A 21,553-nucleotide genomic window follows, 5' to 3' on the forward strand; every position below is an offset into this window, starting at 1 on the left:
AATAAATAATGACAACACCATCTATACGACCCTTTACACAAAACCTACAGCGAGGAACACTCTCTTGAAGTATAATAGCCACCACCCTAAAGCACTGCATGATGGGCTACCATTTGGCCAATTTCTTCGAATTCGAAGAAACTGTTCAAAACGTTCAGACTATTTTCAAGAAGCGAAAATTCTAAAAAAGAAATTGTCAGAGACAGGTTATCCCAACAAGCTTCTAAAAAATTCTTTAAAACGAGCATGGTATAACAACCGTGACTCTCTGCTTGAAACCAAACCAAAAAAGACAGAATTCCCTCTTGTATGTATAACAACCTTTGGTACCATCAGTCAACAGATCAAAAAGATTGTCATCAAACATTAGCCTCTCCTGCATGAACTACCTGAATTAAGAGAAAGGCCCTTGTTTGCCTTCAAACGTGCCTGCAATTTAAGAGATCGGCTTGTACACGCCTATGACAAACAAGAGCCAAATATTGTGGACAACATGAGACAGTTGGTACCTGTACATGGCCACTTCAAATGCAACAATTGTATCGCATGTTACACAACTAATAACATCAAATCCTTTGAAATCAATGGTAAAAAAGTTCTAATCAAATATTTCTCAAATTGTAGAACCACTAACGTGATCTACTGCATCCGCTGCCCGTGTAGCCAACTCTACATCGGCAAAACCACACAAATGGTTAAGCAGAGGATTCTGCAACATCAGTCCCGAATACGCTGCAAGGTAGAAAATGCTCCCCTTGTGGACCATTATCTACAACTCCAACATTCTGAAAAGGAAATGACCTGGTGGGTCATTGAGCTGGTTAAACCAACAATCAGACACAAAAATGTTGACAAAATCTTGACCTTGAAAGAGAACAGGTGGATTGAAACTGCAGACAGTATAAAAAATGGGATGAATTCATCCACCGAGTGGCACACTTGGCGTGCCTCAGTTGATGCTGTTTCCATTATTTAGCTCTTTGCCTAAGCTGAGAAATCTTTAAGTACCTTTCAGGTATAACACAAGCCATATGACATTCAATTAATAATCTTCTGAAATGTACTTTGATGTTACGCTCATACGTATGCTGTATTTCAAACATTAAGATTGTGCGCGCAATTGAGTTGCAACAGTATTTCAATTCTTTTTAATTCTTAAGAATATTTATGTACTCATTGTTTAATTGTTGGTTGTTTCAACAAATTAGTCACTTTTCAGTATGATCCAATTGCCATGATTATAGGTTATAAAGTCACCAACTAACCAATATAAATAGCCGTTTTACAGATATGTCCTCCAATGGCTTTTTGGCCATTAACGCTATAAATATTGAAGTGTGTCCGGTTAAAATATAACCAACCGACAATCCAAAATGAATTAACTAAATTTGACATTGCTATAACAGTCTTTTGCCTGTTTAAATATGGCAGCCAAGCTTGCTCTCAATATAGTCGGCCTTCTTCAGCCTCAAAACGTAATCTCGTGAGAATTGCCGTCCCGCGACCTTTTTAATTAACATAAATAAGGGCTGGCTTAACCGGTAATTATCAGCTGTTTTTGCCGAATACGCTGCCGCGGCTGACCCAGATAACGAAGTTGCTCCATGTTCTCGACTTTCCAAGTAAGTGTTAGCTGCTATATATCTTGATACACGGCTCTGTCTATAACAATAGGTCCGCACGTCAGATAGCATGCTCTATTTAGACACACGGCTGTCATTAATTTGGCGTATCTTTGCGTTTGCACGCTAAACAGTCCCTTATACCTTCATGCTCTGTTTATAACTGCATGTTCACAAGTAAGACCGTATTCCCATTTTCTTCATATACACAGCTGTCAGAAACTTCGTTCTCGCATGCAAGACAGTCCGGTTTACCTCTGAGTTATAACATTCTATCATTCCTTCAATAAAAATATTGAAAATGCCTTTCAAACCTTTGGGTTTTGCTCACATATAAACGTTACCGGTACTTGTACTTGGCAGGGTTGGTCGCGATATTCACAAATACGCGACTTTTCACTATCAGTTATAATGATAGTAAGGATTAAATGTATACCCTTTTCTCTTGCACATAGTAGTTCACCTCACAGGCTCCACGAACGATTGTTAGCTGCCTGCTTCATAGATAAATCCGGTTGTTTGGTTAACACTCACCATTATGTTCAACTCTGCACACAAATGAGACTATTGATTCAAAGCCAGATAAGCAAACTAAATCCATAGTTCCCTTCTTTTCAGAACGTGACAACGCATTTACTGCCATTGAACGAGCCCTGTTCGCTTTTTTGAACCAATATTTATAAAGGTAACTTCTACTTTCAGGAGGGTTTACTTGCTGTAGCCAGATCTTAAAGTAACTTTGACTTGAACTAGCTACCCTTGTTTCACAGCGTCCTTTCAATTGAAGCCCCTGTTTTCTACTTCGACCAAGTGTCGTCATCAATTGATTTATTTCAACCAGCATCACTGACCTAACCAGGGAGTGTATGTTACACTATTTTAAGTAAGTGAGATCTATTCACAAATCATTTTTATAGGTGTCTGTGATTCACCAGCTACCTTAAATTTGATATTAAGTCGCCACACCGACTTTTGGAATTTTCCTTGTAACCAACTTTTTTAAGTAGAAATTAAAAATTATTTTTTGTGAAAATGTTGAATGTATCACCGATGAATGAAGTGCAAAGTATATAACCAGGTTATAATATTATGTTATTATGTTACATTTTTTCAGAGGGTCAACATTCAAATGCACTAAATCCATGTCCTGATGGTCTTGTGAAATAATACCGCAAAGGCCGAAACGTCGACAATGGTGTCTAATTCTGCACGTGATTCACCTACCACAATTGATTTTAATCTACTTTTTGATTTGAAATCATTGTGTTACTATCTGTTAGCAGTGTAGACTTTCTTTCTGATATATTGGTGGAACAATACAATACACTCCCTGTATATCTGAAATGCATTTTTCTGTACTCTATTTTATCAATAATTAATTCTTTGTCTTCAAGTAAATAACAAACTTTTTGACTTTAAATACCTGGTTATTGTATTCTTTTATTATGTTAGTGTGGTAACAGTATTTTCTTGCATTATAATTTTATTTGCTTCAGCCAGTAATCCATAACAGTGTGAGTTCTCAATTAGAGTCCTGAATGTGCTGAGATTTGATAACATAAATAAAGTCCCTTGCTGTCCCATTTTTTTCAATCGATCAGCGGCCAGAGTGGCTGACTCCGAAACATGGGTCTCACAGTTCAATCCCCAGGGCAATAGCTCACTTAATCTTTCCGACAGCCCCCAGCGATTGGATACACCTAGGGGTGATAAGTCGCGCTTTACAAGTCATGATTTATTATTATTATAATTCATACAAAAATAAGTCTTAAATCGTACTGCTGCCACTAGAAATTTAGAGTCCGACTACATCTCCATTTTTTTCGTTTTGCAGGTGGAAAGCGAAGTGGATAAGAGCATTGCAAATGTGTACAATGAGTACAATGGTACCTATCCTGATGCAGCAAGCCGTGCTATTGATTATGTACAAAGACAGGTGAGAATGCTAATGTTTTGTTTGCGACTTGTGTATTTCCAAACTGTTTATTTTGCATCACAGTCAATGTGGAATAGTCGCCCATACAAAATGCAATCCTGTCACTTGTGTTTTGTTAAGGGATTTGTGTTTCTCCAATTAACTATACCAATATTATCAAATATAGGAAAACGATTTTTTATAGAAATAAGTGTTTGTTTTAGCAATTGTGAAGCTTGCATTCTTAATTTTATTATTCTCGTACTGTATGTCCTAGTTTGCCTTTTGAAGTTCTGTTTATTGTACTCATCCTGTGAATGGTCCGACTTAACAGAAATAATACTTGTTGTGCTTGAAGGATGATAACACAACTTTATAAAACTTGCCTCAAAGGACCCACCCTTATGCTCTTTCATGGTCTCTCGAAAGCTTCTGCACAGCACTTCAGCTCACATACACTCAATCTAGGGCATCTGATTATGGGTATCTCTTACGCAGTGCCGTCTTACGCAGGAATTTGTATGCATCAAAATTCAAGGGGACCAGCTGTCCTTCAGTTCATTCTAATCTTTTTCTAGTCACCACAACATTCACATTCTTCATTTGCCATCATTAGGAGCATACATAAGGATTTCATAGGGCTGCAGCCCAAATTGTGGACCTGAGACATCCATAATTGATTTTTAATTTGTCTCTTAACATATTAACTGGATTGGCTGGATCATTGTGTGAATATGGGTTTTAAATCCAGAGAGTAGCTTCTAATCAAAGTAGTCTATTGTCAGTTTTCATTTATGATTTTATTTCATTGTTAATATATTCTTTTTGTGGTGGTAACTTTTTACTTTATTTATACAAACCAGCAATCCACTTTGTAGAGAGCTGCATTTTTGCTTTTATAAATTTTGCACTTTTAATGTGTATTTGCATATATAATAATGAAACAAGAATTTGCAAAGCAACGAGATCTCATCTTTGAGACACATAAGCTGACCCAAGCATGAAGATGCATGCATGTACATATGGGCATTCAAGTCATGACCCAGCAATCATTTTTCGCAGCAAATATCTTAACCGCACAGACAAGTAGTGGCGTACGTGAGGTTTAGATTGTATATGGTATATAGATGTCTTCTTGTCCCTATTTGTACCCTTGCCAAACCCACCCATGTTTCAAATGCAGTGCAGTGTGCTTGATATCATCCGTCAATTCATTGATGTTGCCTTTAGTGCTGTTGTTTATGATGAAAGTTGCATGTTTATGACGCTCAAGTTATGGTAGCTTAGATATCTGTTACTGGCACATGTTCGTGGGTTAGGCTTTTTGGAACTTAATGATAACGGTTTTCAGGTGAATTGTTTTTTTTCATAAGTTTATAATATAGTAGAGAACATCAATGTCCCTCAATAGGTTCCAGAGGTTAATGATGTATTTTGACCTGTGATTTGCATAGAAAGTTGCCTCCAGTCATTTGCTGTGAGTACCACAGCATCATACAACTACAGTCTGTGTACATGCCTGCCTTTCCTAGGAATCTCTGTACTCAGTACACCTGTGCACAGGATATCACCGAGTTTTATATAGCGCGAACTTGCCCCGAATATATCAAATCGCTTTACATAAGCACCAGTTGAGTTCCAGAGAGACGCGTTAATTTTTGCTGGGCGCGGGAAGATTAAGTGATTTACCCAGAATCACAGTATGTTGAGCCGAGACTCGAACCCTGTTCCCTAAATTCGAGGTCGACCGCTCCTGCTATAAGGCCACATCCTCTTAATTTACATAGTATAGGTTGCAGCCAACCCATGTTTATTTAGTTCAAAAATCGTAGCTTAAAGCCGTGCCCTATATGTAATGTCGTTTTAACATGGTCTGTAGATTCTATCTTGTGTGCTGTACTGATGTGGCTGTGGCTCTGCGCTGTCCATAGTACACACCAGGCTTTACCTGTGCATAGAATACCATGCTCTTTATTTAATTTCGTGCAAGTATGCAGCTTTTGAATTTGAAGGTACAGGAAGATCACATGGAATTTGCGTAGTACTATCTTCCTCTTTAAGTCGATCCACCCTAGCTAGTGGAGTCTAGACCACTTTTTTCAGGAAAACATTTTTTTGTGCCTCCCATGTCGGTTGTGGCATGGCATTTTGTTAACCAGCAACACAGAACAGAAACAGAAAGCAGCCCGGGCTGAGTGAGAGGGCGGCGGCTGCCCGCGCATGCGCGCTCCGAGCCCCGGCGCCAAAGCGGAGTGCGGCATCTGAAGTCCCGGGTCCCAGGAGGGGGCCCGGGTGAAGACCAGCGCTGCGGAGGAGACACGGAACACGCGAAAGTGCCCGGTGAGTGTTGGGGGGGTACCGTGGTAGTGTACGCGCGTGTGTCTGTATGTGATCGAGTGTGTCTGTGCGTGTGTCTGTGCGTGTGTATGTCTGTGCGCGTGGGTCTGTTTAAGGGGGGTGCGTGTGTGTATGCAGTGTGTGTGTGTGTGTGTCTGTATGCGTGTGGCTGTGTATGTGCGCATGCGTGAGTGTGGCTGTGTGAGTGTTTGTGCACCGGAATATGAGGCATGAGAGGGGCACGGCGCCGTGCGCGCCCACGAGGTAAAATCTCCGGCAGGAGAAGCGCGTGTCCGTCTGCTGTCCACATTCCCCCAGAGTGATAACATAAGTTGTCGAGCCCTAGACAGCAAAAGCTTTGCTTTTGCTTTCGTCTAGGCTTGACCTAAAAACGAATTTCCCTTCATCCATCTGCATAGGAAACCATGCAAATGCATTTGCCATTTTCCTTCTGCACAGGAATTGAGATCTCTTCCTGCCTTCCACCTTTCTTGGCCAAATTGTCAGGGTCTCCTATTTCCCGGGCGTCCCCAGTACCACCAGATGGGGCCTTTTAGGATCATAATGGGCCCTGGACGTGAACCCCTGTTCCACCGAAACTTACAAAGTAAGATAAAATCATGTGCATCACCAAGCAGTTCATACTGGCAGTCCCCTCAGTCGTACCCAGATGTCGATGACTCATTCGCTCTCATAGCATTTGCTCAACACACAGAACCAATCTTGTACACATCCATTTAACTACCACACACCCCCAAACTATGGAGCACACATCCCAACTCCTGCTCATCAATGCTCGATGTGCCTTACTCCATGCAGCAGACATTGCAGACCTTGCAACCTTTTGCAGGCCTGACCTCACAGTAACATGGTTCACTCTCACATCTTTGCACATTCTTCTTCTCACAGGCTACAGGATCTGTTGTGTGGCCTGCAAAGAAAATAAAAAGGTCTTGCTGTCAAACATAATTCCTCTTGGTCCTTCACACGAAGCTAGCAAGTAATACTCAACTCCATGCAGTTGCTGACATGCTATTTCCCATTCTTTGCTACTCAAATCGCCACCATTCATCTAATCTACAGACCTCCCAGGCAGAACAAGGGCTTTGGTGATGAGCTCTTGGGTCTCCCCACTGCCTCATCCATATGACATGCCTATGCTACCCTCTTGGGTAAGTTCAGCCTACCAGACAACACAAGCTTAAAATAAAAGGCAAGATACTCCCTCTTTTACCTCATTGAAGCACTCAATGTGGTACAGCATGTCACACACCCAGCACACTCTAAAGGCTGCTACCTTGACCTGGTCTTCTCAACATCACCAACAATCAAGTGCAAACCACCGATACCCCTGGACTAAACCGGCCACTTTGCCATTGGTATCTCCATGCTTAGCATGGAACTAACAAACTACAGTCAACACAACAGAGAAGACAAACCCTTCAGATCCTCCAAAGACTTCTCCACGGACACCCAATGCTTGAACTCTTCTCACCCTATCATTTGCACTTTCAATATCAACACCCCTCTACCCAATTTTTTGGGACAGCCACGTGAACATCCAAGGTCCAATTAAAACATGCAAGTGTAAAACAAAGCCTTCAGATTCCTGGAACCCAAAAGACTTTGGTGGCAATAAATGATCTGTCTGCAGAGAGGAAAAAATATAGATGGAAAATAGCATCCAGAGGACCTCTTGATACTGAAGTCGTCCAACGCACAGACTGCTCATCACATCAGCCAATGCAAAGTACAATATGTACACCATCAATGAAACCACTAACAGTGATAGAATGCCGTTCAAGATAATAAAGCACTGCATCAACCCCAATGCAGGGCGCACCTATTTCTCATTCCACAGAAAAGTGCAATGCCATCTACTTCCATGAACAAATACCTATATGTCAGCACTTCAATTACACCAACCCAGCTTCAATTCTTACTCTTTCTTCTTCCCATAAAGTCCTGCAATAGCCAGCCTTCCAACCTCTATCTCTTCCAACATCTTGCTGGCCTACTGAACTCCCTCAAAGCCTCTTCTTATGAAGATCAGGTCTTATCCCTACTTATCCATGCCTCACTCACTTAAGGCATTGTCTTCAGGCCACGTCCTCCTGCTCCCAAAGAAACCCACTCTAGACTCTGATGATCTTGCCAACTACCTGCATATTTGTCACCTACCATTCATCAGCAAGATCATTTATTACGCAGTTTATGCTCACCTCCAAGACCACATCAGTGCTATCCATCTCCTGTATGAATACTAGTCTGGCTTCAGATCGTGCTGCAGCACAGAAACTGCTGCCTTACACTTCATAGATCATCTCCTCTTGACCACAGATGAAGATGACCCATGCCTCCTTATATTGGTGGAACTCTCAGCTGCCTTTGCCACAGATGGCCATCCCACTCTCCTACACATCCTGGTCACAAAAGATCCCTTTCACCTGGGGAGTCCCCCAGAGCTCCATATGGTTGCCTGTCATCTTCAAGTCTGTAGAAGGCCTGGGGGAGGGAAAGGGGTTCCCTCTCCCAAGTCTGAAGGGTAGAGAGGTCCTTCCACCTTACGGAAGAGTGACAGGAGGGATGTGTCCTCCCAGACTGTATTGTACACACACAAAGTATCCCACCTAATATTTCAACGCAGTGCTGTATACCATTGTTGTAAGGTGGAACTCCGCCTGCCTATAAGCGGGGAAGGAAAGGGTGTCATGCTTCATCATTGAATTCACCCCGATTCCTAAAGGTCAGGGTGGGTTCCACCATGTTCCATTGTGCACTTGGAACAAAAAGACCAGGGGGCATAAAGATTAAAAATCCTCTTGCTTACTCCAAGGTATTCCTTTATTAGTGGAGTAGTCTGGTTGTTTATAAGAATATAAGGAGGGTATTGGTATTTAATAGTCCTAAGACCCAATACCAACATGTTTCAGCCCTACTCTTTGGCCCAGAAAGGTCCTGGGCTTTCATCAGGGTTATTAGACTTACCTCCCTGGTGTGTGTGTGTGTGTGCGCCCGCGCTGCGCGGTATCTAGTTCATACTCAAAAGATGCATGTTACTGAATGCATTTAGGGGCAAATTGTATACTTGCCCTTCTTGTTCTAGGCAGGAAGAGTTACACCTAACAACAATAGTATACAGCACTGCGTTGAAATATTAAGTGGGATAATTTGTGTGTGTGTACACTCCTGCCATCTTCATCTGCTGGAAGGAGCTGATTGGTGCTCTACTCGTATAACCGCTTCAAGATTTACCTATATGTCCATGATACACAACTTTACTTGAAAGTCTCCTCCGCTTCAGACCTCCAATGCCTCAAACACTGCTTGCACATCATCAGATTTACTTAAAGCTCAGTCCAATAAAGACAGAATTCATGTTTTTTCCAAGCACAATAAACAAGGTATAGTATAAACTTGGCTCAATGACATGAACCTTGGCAGCTTCGAAATCCAACTTTCACTGAATGCCAAGTTACTTTGATTCACCCTGGACTTCAAGCTCTTCCTCAAGGAACATATTGCCAATAAAGCAAATATGGTCTGGTACCAGCTCTCTCTTCTAAGGAAAGTCTCATCTGGATGGTGGCAATGTCATACTCCTTGGCCTCCCAGACACCTCACTGGCATCCCTTTGGGACATCCTACATGCAGCACCATGTCTCTTCCAGAGCCTGAAGAAATATGATCACCCCCATCCTGATGGATCACTACTGGCTCCTTTTGCTAGCCCACAACATCTTCTAATCCAGCGTCGTCATTTAGAAAGCTATCCTCCCCAACACCCCTGCTCATCTTACAGTCAAGTTCACCATATCGGGTGGATCTTGGCACACCTGCACCCACCTGCACCCAGGATTCTATCAGACTGCAAACTAAAAGCAGCAGATTTTTTCAATCTGTGCAACCAGGATCTGGTACACCATCCTCCAGAAACATCAGGGCAACCTCAATGGGCCTTCAATTTAGGAAAGAGTTGAAGACTCATCTCTTTAAAGAACACTAGATCACAGTTCATTAGTCATCCACAATCCAGCTTTCTTTCTTCCGCTAACGTGGAGGCCATAAACCCTACCTTGAACTCCCTTCTGAATGAGTATCAGCGCCAGGCTGCTGGATAAAGGCCAGGCTGATTCGACTGCTTAAAAAGCCTTCGGCGGAAAAGTCGGTCTTGGCTAATTACAGGCCGATTTCCTTCCTGCCAACATTTTCAAAGATCCTTGAAAAACTGGTCAATGTCTAACTATCCAGATACCTGGTCAAACGGTGGTTCTTTCTTTAGGGCGCAGGGACTGCTGCGTCCTTTTTGCTTTCTGCCTCTATTGTGCTTGTAGAAACTGTAGTAACTATAAAACTGATGCCAGTAGACTGCCTGCTTCGTCTGTCAGTATGTTAAAGTGATCGTTGCTCTTAGTGTAGGTCAGACAGCAGTCACAGGCCAGTGTCAGGCAGACACATTCTGTGCGTTAGTCTACTTGTGCCAGCCTCTTGAGCCAAAATGTGCTCGGCTGATGATCTCTCAGCCCTGCGTTCTGTGAGGTCATCCGCTCAGTAAAGCCCTGACCCTCTGTGGTGAGGATTGTCCCTACATAACGTTGCTGCTAAAGTCGGCCCCTGGCGTTTCAGGCTTTATCCCTGAAGTTCAGAGGCTGCATGTCTATCAGGGAAGTCGCACCCCACTCTTTTTATCACGTGTGACGTAGATTCACTAACCCCACCCAGCAGCGTCACATTGGTCGACCCCGAAAGAGCAATTCTTTTTTTATTCTGGGCTGGTCCATCACTGTTGAACTAAGGAAATAATATAAAAGTAACTGATAAGTGTCTGCCCTTGCACTACTGCCTTGTTGTTTATTTATTTATTTATGTATGCAATTTTATATAGCGCTGACTTTACCCAAAGGTGTCGGGAGCGCTTTACAATAGAATCAAATGCGTTACATGAGGAGATTTACAAACTTGCACGTTACAGATACAAACTGGGTAGTTGAAAAAGTAAAATAAAATAAGAGGTGGCAATCACAGCAATAAAACAACAACAAAAAAACATTGGGATTAGGTTAGTTGTTCTTTCCTGTGCACCAGCATCATGAGTACAAATTCCCATCAAACACCAGATTCGGTAAGTAATTTGCGTTAAAATAATAAGCAGCTCAGACCGTTGAGTCTGTGTAACGTTTTAAAATTTAAAATAAACTGCAGCATTTACTTTAACTATGCATTACAGGTGTGTAGCGATTAGGTGAGGTGTACTTTGCTACAGTCTCCTCTGATCTCTGTAGCAAACCCTCAACCTCCTGAGAAGGCTTATGGTATGTGTAGAATCTCCCTACAGTTCTACCTCCTGGATATGCTAATGTGCAGCCACAAGGCGCTGCTTGAAGGTATACTCGTGAGTAGGTGAGAATTCTTTCAGACACAGTGTTGTAATTAAGTTATCAACTCATCTTACTAAAAATAAGCATTTTGTATTTAGATCCACAAATATGAAATGCTTATTTTTAATCTGTGAAATGCTTCCAACTTAAAAGATGTTTTAAAACCCACTCCCATAGTCATCCTGACAATGCTGAGCATGCTTATTAGCCCAGTGTACCGAAGACCAACATCTGCCATGGACATTTCGTGTAACATGACTGTTGGTGTTTTTTTTGTTTGTTTTTTTAAACCCTTCACTGTAAAGTAAGAAGTTAGCTACTCTGCCTGAAAAGATGCTTAAGTCTAGACTCGCAGATCTACACACAGAGTTATACACACCAACATGCAAAGAGGCAAAAACACCCACATATGCAGAAACAGATACCCAGGCACAAAAACACGGTGACACAAACATCCAACACACACATACATTGCCACATGCGAACACAAAGATACACAAATGAACACACATGCACAAATACACTCCTACTAATACATATTCTTAGGGCGAGGCTCTCACCCCCCCAAATTCCAACCCCCCCTACCCCAATTGGGACACCCACGTTTGCTTACACAGGCCAAGTTTGGATTTAGTCTTGCGCCCCACCACTTTCAAAGTTCACCTGCCACCACTGACCTGGACGCCAATCAGCTGCTGCATCCATCGCATTGTGCTTTCGTTTGGGGTACAGTGCTGAATCCACGCTAGTAGAGGTCTCTGATGCTATTAGTTTGGCCGTAGACAGTGGGGAAAAATGCTGCCTTGCTATTGGGTCTTTTGGTGGCGTTTGACATGGTATTCCGTCCTATCTTGAGGCAACGCCTGATTGACATCGGGGTGGGTTGGACCGAGTTGGCTTGGCTGGGCTCTTTCTTAACACCATCGCTGCTGATGGTATTCCCCTCCTAGGCTGACTATGAATTTTTCCCATTGTTCATGACGAGCTCAGCTCGTCATGAGCACAGCTCAACCGTGCCTCATGACGAGCTGAGCTCGTCATGAGTATCGAAGGGGTTAAAGAGCTGATGTCAGTCTGAATGTATGCTGCCTTTTGTGTCGGACAACAACCCCCTTAAGTTTGGGGTTCCTCTAGGATCTGACTTAAGTCCAACTGCGTTTAATGTCTATATGTCCCCGTTGACAACCCTGGTGTAATCTTTTGAAGGGCAGGTCATCGCTTAAGCTGGCAACACGCAGATCCTCTTAAACTCCAGTTGGTGCAGATTGCTGCAGCCTGACTCCTGCTTAATATTTCTAGAATCACCTCTATACAGGCACATCTCAAGGAGTTGCACTGGTTGCCTATTCGGGAGAGTGTGAAAGGGTCTTATGTTAGCCGATAGAACTCACTATTGTTGCAAAGTCATCCTGTGCTCTGGGCACCCCCAACTTTTTGCTGACTGGTGGTAACTGACTCTGACTGACCCTGGGCTCTGTTTAACCAGGCCCAGGCCCAGGGCCAGGGCCAAGCTAAAAGGAACACATTAGAACACAGTTAAGACACCCAACATACACTAGGGTACACTATAGTATGGTGGGGTACCCCTGTAGTTGGCATAACCTACCACCTAAGCCCTTAGTATGTAATAGGACAGGGGATTGAAACTACCTAGAAGTCTCCAGTATCCTAGGGCATGGCAGTTTAGAGGCCAGCAGATTCTCTGCACCAACATGTGTGCAGTGCTGAAGCCTGAGGTCAGTTTAAAAGCTGCACTGGTGGCCAGGACAGCTTTTTAAACCTTAAATTGTGCCCAAACTCGACTTTGGGGGTAGGGGCCCTTAAAAATTAAAACGCCTACCATGTTTTTGCATATTAGGGACCCCCAGGGTCACCCCTAGGTATCCCAGGGGTGGGGGGGGTCAGTTATCTATAAGGAGCGCCCTTATAAAATGAGTTTTTAAAAGCCTGGGTAAAGTGAAATTTTACATTTCACTCCCCACATTGTCTTAAAGAGGTGCTCAAATTCGACTTAGATGCTGGAAGAATTGGGTAAGGGTGATCTGCAATATTTCTGCAGATTTAGAACCCCTGAAGTCTCCCCTAGTGGCACAGGGGGTGGGGGTCCGGTAGAAATTAGGGAAATACTTATAAAATATGGTTCTATAAGCCCTGGTGCTACAAAAGTAGCGCAAGTCATTTTCCCCATTGCAAACCCCATGGCCCATAGGTTAACATGGTAGGAAGTGATTGATTAATAAATATTGATAGGAGAGGACTAGCCGGACCATTCAAAGACTTCCCAGAATGGTCGTAGGCAATCCAACAATATTATATTGTTGAATTTCTCCTAAAGTGTACATACAATAAGTTGAGACTTTCTTGTTTGTAAGTCCAAATTCAGCCTTTCAGTGGTCTGCCCTGATTGGTCAGAGTTAAGTGGATTAGCCAGGCTGCTGGGAGGGCAGTGTACTGTTCTATAGGAATGCCAGGCCAGGAGGTGGCGTCGTAAACTACATTCTTCAAAGACCGAAGGGAGGCCTGGGTTTCAATCCACTAAGACAGTCGTGACCCAGATTAGGGCCTGGCTTAAGAAAGGTATGTGCAGATGTTAGGGGGTGTGTTTGGCCAGCTCTTACCTCCTTGCTGGAAAATCAGCCATTATGGATTTGGAAGACTGATGCACTCTGGGACAAACTAATGCCACACTCCACAGGATGTGGTCATAACCATGAGGAGTTGACCTGCTCTCATTGGTCAGCAGTGACCTGGTGCTTGACCCAGAGAATTTTGAATAAGTATCTGAGAGGGGCAGAGCCCTCCAGATCTGCTGCTTGAAACTGAATGAAGCAAGAAGTTCCCTGCTGAAGATTGTGCTGTGTGCAAGGGACTCTAAGGCCTGACTTATGAAGACTGCACAATCTGAACCTACAGCCCTGTGGATTACCTTGCTGCCAAAAGACTCAAGAGTGGAAACTCCCTGCAAGCTACAGGTTAATAGAGCTCACCTGGACAGCCCCACAAAGAATTCAAAGCTTGGAGTACCAATGGATTTGTAAGGGTTTTGTTCAAGTGGATTGCGGAATTGAAGTTTCACACTTTCAAGGACCCTCTCGGAGATTCCAGAGGCTTGGATTGCGTGTTGGATACTTTCGGACCCGCAAGCAGATTGCCAGGAAGGTGTTCTAACTGGACCCCGCTTGCTGAAGAAGGCGGCCCACTAAGTGGAGAGAACTCTTCAGAACAATTTATAAAGGTGTGTCCCTGACAGAGAAAACGAAATGACTTAACCCCTTCCATGCTCATGACGAGCTCAGCTCGTCATGCAGTACAGTGCTCCTGTGCTCATGACGAGCTGAGCTCGTCATGACCACACCCGTTTTTATTGCTGTCCAGCAGAGCAGAAGAATCTCTCAAGCAGCCATGTGGTTAAAGGGGCACTGTTGGTTTCTAAGCACTAGAAAGTGACGAATCTTTAAACATTCATATCTCTGGTTCCCTACAGTGGATTATTTTCGTTTTGGTGTCATTTAAAATATAAAAATATTACCTATTTTTATAAATTGGTGTTGATTTTCATTTTGTGTTGTCTTGAATATTTACTGAAATGGTGTTTTTAAATGCTTTACATACCTGTCTTTGAAGTTAAGCCTGTCTGCTCGCAGCCACTTTACCAAGGGTTGAGCAAAGGAATACTTTTCTAAGACCTATGCTGAGTCCTATCATGTGTTAGTGGCCTTATTGCCAGTGGAAGACCTACATTTTCCCCTACCAATAACCCACTTTCCAACAACTATGATCTAGGTCCTAGCTATCTTAAGAACAGACTACATCTTTCAACTAGAATTTTACGTACTGCTGATGCATTGCTGACGGTGTGCCTAAGACAAGGTGGAAAAAATAGGGAGTCTCTTCCTTCTCTGCGCTGGCAGCTGCAGGCTTGCATGCACTACCATTGTATCTTCATGCCACTAAGGAGGTGGATTTGTACAAAGGCGGTTAAAGATCTGGCTATTTAACTGTACCTTCTAACACTCTATAGAAGAATAGCTGTGTGCTTTACAAGTACATTTGATTTGATTTGACTCTGCTGCCTTTTGGCCACTAGGTTTGCTGTATTGAAATACCAGGTATATACATGCATACACTGGAATAGCGCAGAAACCAAAAGTAAAAAGTGGAACTCTGAATGCAAGTAGTGGACTGATACAAGCCATCTAGTCAAAATGATGGTGAAACAGATATGCTGTCAAAGGAAGAACAGACATAAGACTAAGGAAAGCCATCCAATAAGAAGCAGTCACATGTGGTCTCTACAGAGGAATATTCTATCTAGAAGTCATAAAGTAAGACTTGTAATTTATTCCTCTACACACCATCATTTCCATGTTGGCTACAGGACTTCTTAATGGTGGCAAATATGGGGTTCATAGCAGTAACCTAGTATGACCTAAAGATCACATGCTCCAGAATTACAATTTGCTCATCAGTGTGGGGTTTCAATCATTTGAGGCACCCATGCCATTCCCCTTCTTACAAAGCAGTGCACGTGTTACCGGTCAAGTTACCCATATCCGTTCAATTGTCATGAATTAGAAAAAAAGGTTATCATAACTCGATTGAAGTACCAGAGATGGAGAGGCAAAGTTGCAGAAATCTTTATATTTATGGTTTGTTTCATTAAATGATACGCTTTTGTTTTCGAACACTGAGCCCAGCTTACAGAGAGACGTGCTTTTGACTGGATTAACAAGCATTTGCAATGCAATAGGTCTCACATTTGCGAGAGTTAGAGCTATTGGCGTTGTAAATGTATTTTACTTTAGTGTTTTGAACTGGAGTAGATGTATATGGTGTGTAGTGGAATGTGGTATGGTGTGCAGTGCAATTATCTGGTATTTAGTATTTACGAACTGTTATTGAGAGTAATTATGTGCTATGGTATTTTGTTTTGTGGAGTGTTATGGAGTAGAGTTTAATGGTAGTATGCTGTTGAATTTTGTTATGTGGAATTATGTTGTGTGGATTGTATGTATGTGATTTGTTATGTAGTTGTGCTGTTGATTTGTGTTATGTGGTTTCATACTGAATTATGTGGTGTGTATTGGAAATGTGTTGAGATGATTTGTGTGGCATGGAACTGTGCTGATTGTAATTATGTGGCATGGTGTGGAGTATATTTATGTAGATTGTTCCTATGTGGTATAGACTGGTTTAATGTGGGTTGTATTTATGTAGTATTATTATGTAGAGTTGAATGAAGTTGTGCTGAGTGGTATTATGCGTAGTGATGGGTGGTTTTGAATTGTGTGGTGTGGAATTGTCTTCGCCGTTGAAGCTGGAGCCTTGAGCACAAAAGCGCACATTAATGCAAGCACAGTGTAAGAGCTTTAACAGGGAACTGGGCGGAGTATGCCTGTTTTTGTAGGAAGCCTCAAGTGACCAGTTTAATATACTGGATAAAGCCAAAGATGTTTGCCTGAATCATTAAAAGTATGAGAACTGGGAACATTCCATATACAGGAAAAAATTATGCATTGGCACAGCCAATCGTTGCCGAGTGTTCATAGTAAAGAACACGTTACCACAAACGAGAATATATGAGGAAGGGGAAGAGTGCAGAGAGGGGTGCAGTTTTAAAATCTGAAGAGGGTCCAGAAGGAGAGTGGCTGGAAGAGGGAAGACTAGGTATGACCTGATGGAGGAGAAGAAGATGCGGGCACAGGACCCAAAGCAGACAGTCAACAAATTGGGAAGGGCACCCAGCCTGGAATCCATAAAGCTGATAAAGCAGGACTGGCAACTGGTTTAATTAATGTTATGTTAATGTTATGTTAAAATGGTGCTTGTATAGCGCACGGCTACTCCGAGGAGTGTCCCGGCGCTGACGGATCCTCCCAAGACAAGGAGGGAAGCAAATGGAAAAAAACAGGCCGTAAGAGTCAAGGGAAACAGAGCAGGGAAAGAAAAAGACTTATTGCTGAAACAACCAGGTTTTCAAGTCCTTCCTGAAAGTCAGGAGATTGGAACAGGACCTGAGCGCGAGAGGCAGATAGTTCCACAGTTGGGGCGCCAGATGTTTGAAGGCGCGGCCACCGATGCGAGCACGATGTATCCTAGGGGGACTGCCCTAGCAAGTGATGATGAGCGAAGGGATCTGGATGGAAGGTAAAAAGTGATCCACTTTCGACGGTAGCGGGCGCCAAGACCATGCAGGGCTTTAAAGGCGATGGTCAGGGCCTTGAAAGCGATCTGCTTCTTGATAGGCAGCCAATGGAGGGTTCTGAGGAGCTCCGATGCCCTGGCCCTTCTGTTGAGGCCGAAAATGGCTCGGGCTGCCGAGTTCTGAACTATCTGTAGGCGTGATGTAAGGTAGTCCGGAATGCCAAGGTACAGAATGTTGGCGTAGTCCAGACGAGAGCCAATCTGGGCCTGCACTGTGGTCCTTCTGTGATCGATGGATAGGAGGGGCAGGAACTTTCTCAGCATTTTTAAAATCGCGAAGCATTTACCGACCAGGCCCAACACTTGTCCCCTGAAAGAGAGGCAATTGTTGACCTGGATTCCCAGATTTTTCGCCGATCCAGAGTCACTGTCAGGAGGGAACATGGCAGCCGGCCACCACTCCTTCCACCTGCAGTCGGCCGGGCAGCCGAAAAAGAGGACCTCCAACTTTTCAGAATTGCACTTGAGGCAGTGTCGGTTGAACCAGTCAAACACCGCCCCAAGGCAGTCCCGTATCGATGGTCCGTCAAAGTCGTGGTCCTTAGCACAGGTGAACAGGAGCTGTGTATCGTCCGCGTACGATATAATCTGGGCCCTGAAACCCTCCGCGAGTGCCGCCAGAGGGGTCATGTAAATGTTGAAGAGTGACAGGCTCAAGATAGAGCCCTGCGGAACTCCAACCTCCAGAGGTGGCATCGCGCGGAAGAAGGTGGGGCCCAGATAGTTAGTTAACGGTTGGAAAGGAAGGAACGGAACCAGTTGAACACCGTCCCCCTTAAACCTACCTCCCAGAGTCTTGCAAGGAGGAGGTTGTGGGGGACGGTGTCAAATGCCGCCGAGAGATCGAGCATCACCAACATGACTTTTCCTCCCATGTCCAAGGTGGACTTAATCACTTCGGTGACCTCGAGAAGAGCGGTTTCAGTGCTCAGGTTCGAGCGAAAGCCTGACTGGGATGTATGAAGAATATCATTAGCCTCAAGAAAGTGGGACAGGGAGGTGTGGACATGTTTTTCAACCACTTTCGCGAGGGCGGGCAAAAGGGAGATGGGTCGATAATTGGCGTGCAGTCCGGATTCAGTTTGGATTTTTTTAGTAGAGGCACGATAAGAGCATGTTTCCAAGACTGCGGGACTTCCCCTGTACTCAGTGAGAGGTTGAGGATAGGATTGATGAGATGGTTAAGGGTGGGGGCTAGTTGGGCGAGGGTTTTGGCGGGACAAGGGTCTCGGGGAGAACCAGATTTCAGCTTATTAAGAAGGTCCAGAGAAGTCTGCAAAGACATAACCGGAAAGCTACAGAGGGAAGGTTCTGATGTGGGAGATGACGGAACCGGAGAGTCGGAAAAGGGAGTGTGACCCGTATTAGTGATATCAAAAGAGAGTTGGATTTTTTTAATTTTGTCAGCAAAGAAGGCAGCCAGCTCGGTAATCCAGGACTCGGAGTGCATGATTTTGGGGTTCGTCCAGGAAGGGGAAATAAAGTCCTTGACAATCCTGAAAATTTCTTTGCAGGAGTTTGTGGCCTCCTCAATACGGCTGGTCAAATATAATTTTTTATTGGCAATGATGTTGCGATGGTAGTCTCTAATCAGAGATCTATAAGATTCCTTGCAGCTGGCGTCCTAGTGTTGGCGCCACTTCCTTTCGGCTATTTTGCACTGCCGGCGTTTGTCTGCCAGGGCCGAAGAGAACCAAGGGGCAGAAGATTTTACTGAAGATGATTTGGCGGGTATAGGAGGGGCAAGGTCTGAGAAGCGTTGGGTCAACCAGCCCTGTAGGAGGTCGAGGTCCGTATCCAGCGAGCCAGATAGCCTGCAAGGATGAGACTCAAGCTCCTTCAGTATCATTGCTGGTGAGACTCGGTGAAAGGCTCTCGTTGGCAGGACCTTGTCCCTGGGTCCACAATCAGATTTCTTTCTAGGGGAAGAGATTGTGAATTCTGCCAGGAAATGGTCTGACCACAAGACCGGGGCCAGGGCCGCGACATCTACTGGGACAGTAGAGAACACTTGGTCAAGTATATGGCCTTTGGACTGCGTGGAGGACTTGAGGTGGGGGGCCAAACCTAAGGGTAAGGTGATGTCGTTAAGTTTAATACTATGGGGGTCATCTAATTTATCTAAGTGAAAATTAAAATCGCCCAGGAGCAAGCAGTTGTTCGATTTTAGGCATAGAGAGGAAATCAGAGAGTGGAGATCTTCGAAAAAGGTGCCTATGGGACCAGGAGGCCTATAAACCAGCAGTCCTAGACAGGACTGCTGAGGGGATAGCGATAGGGAGAAGGCCAGTGTTTCACTACCATGAATTTTGTCTGAGGGAAGGATAGTACAAGTAATAAGTGTTCGAGGCATATGGGCTGCAGATGGTACATTATGAATAGATCGCCATCTGGTGTTGGGCTCGGATGATTGCACTTTGTTTTTCTCTTGGAGAGTCTTTTGTATCTTGGTGACTCCTCCCTTGGTTGGTAGTGCGCATGGGCATCGGCTCCATCCTTAGATTGTTTTTTTCCGCCATTGGGTTCGGATGAGGATCGAGACGCTCCAGATCAACTTCAGAGAAAAGTGATTTATCGGCGCGTATTCCCTTTCCAATTCGACGGTATTGTTATCGAACACGTTTCATTTCCATTCCGACGCGTTGCAAATTCAAAATCGAAGAAAAAACTTGGATCTACGTCGACGAACAGGAGGCCTTTCTCGACGCAGCCAAGCCCGGAGTCCATGGAAAGGACTCCATTCAAAAAATGTCCAACGTGTGGTGCTAAGTTCCCACACAAGGACCTACACGAGGTGTGCAACCTCTGTCTATCGCCTGAACACGAATCCAGGGACTGCGAAGCCTGCGCAGCATTCTCCTCCAAGCTAACGATTAGAAATCGTCGAGCTCGAAGACACGAGGTTTCCAGAATGCAGTCGGAGGCGATCCCGGAGCTGTTCGGAGACGAGCAAATTGAGGAAGAAGAGGATCAGTCGGGGTCGGAAGGGGACCAGTCGGAGGTTGAAGAACTCAACGAGCAACAAACCGTGAGTGACGACGTCCCCTTACCGAAAAACCGACCCCGTGCGGTAACGATCCCGCCTTCGAGCCCGGTCAAACCGCAGAAAAAAGTTTCAGACGCCCCGCCCTCGGGCCCGGCAACGAAACCGAAACTGAAACCGAAACACTCGGCCTCCCACCATGTCGGATCCGAGAAAAGGGCGACATCGACTTCGACACCGAAGCTACATACAAGGGAAAGCTCGGTATCGAAACATTCCATGTCGAAACATAAACATGATTCGTCGTCCAAGATTCACTCGATACCCAGGAAGTCGGAATCGAGTAGACACTCGGTGCCGAAAACACCGAACACTGACGATCGAAAACATAAGCACCTTTCGGAACCAGGGCCTTCGGTACCGATTCAGGAGCAACAGACAGATCCCAAACAAAAGATCTTGTTTATCGATCCGCAAACTGGCAAAGTAGTGACGAAGAAGAGAAAGAATGAACAGACAGAAGATAAATCTCTTCCTTCAAAAAAGAGAACACTGGGGACAAATACAACTCCTCCTGCTTCTCCTCGACCTAAAGTCACACCCTCTTCTCCTATTCCTCACACTATGCCAAATATTCCTACACCTTCCACACCAAGACCATCTACACCTCAGTCTGATGTAGACAGTGATCTAGGGGAGGGAGAACCTCAAGGGGATGACGAAACCATCCCAGATGAGGATGACCCATGGGAAAATTATGACGTAGGGTCAGATGAGGACAACGACCCAGAGTTATATCCCTCAAAGCCTTCACCACCTGATGATAACACAGGGTTTGTGCAGCTCATTAATAGGGCAGCAAAATATCATAAAGTAGATATACATACAGAACCTCAAATAGAGGATTTCCTGTTAGAGACGCTACCTAATGCACAAAGAACATCAGGTACTCTTCCTATGTTGAAGGGTCTTCTCAGTCACACAGAAGAAATATTCAAAGACCCAGTGAGAGCTAGGGTGTTAAACCCAATAATTGATAAAAAATATAAGGCGGCTCCAAAGGATCCAATATTTATTAAAGGGCATGTACCTCTGGACTCGCTGGTGGTCTCAA

At 44.2% G+C, this 21,553-nt stretch overlaps 1 protein-coding gene across 1 annotated transcript in view; it reads left to right on the forward strand.

Annotated features, from left to right (window-relative positions):
• The window catches only part of TSPAN3 (tetraspanin 3), a 219,786-nt gene that overhangs the window by 131,386 nt on the left and 66,847 nt on the right, over positions 1–21,553 (forward strand). Inside the window, exon 4 of the mRNA XM_086959164.1 lies at positions 3,457–3,558. Coding sequence (XP_086815290.1) covers positions 3,457–3,558 — 102 coding nt within the window. The remainder of the gene's footprint in view (positions 1–3,456; positions 3,559–21,553) is intronic.

This window comes from Lissotriton vulgaris, chromosome 2_2 (assembly GCF_964263255.1).
Source record: "Lissotriton vulgaris chromosome 2_2, aLisVul1.2, whole genome shotgun sequence".
Classification (NCBI taxonomy): Eukaryota; Metazoa; Chordata; class Amphibia; order Caudata; family Salamandridae; genus Lissotriton; species Lissotriton vulgaris.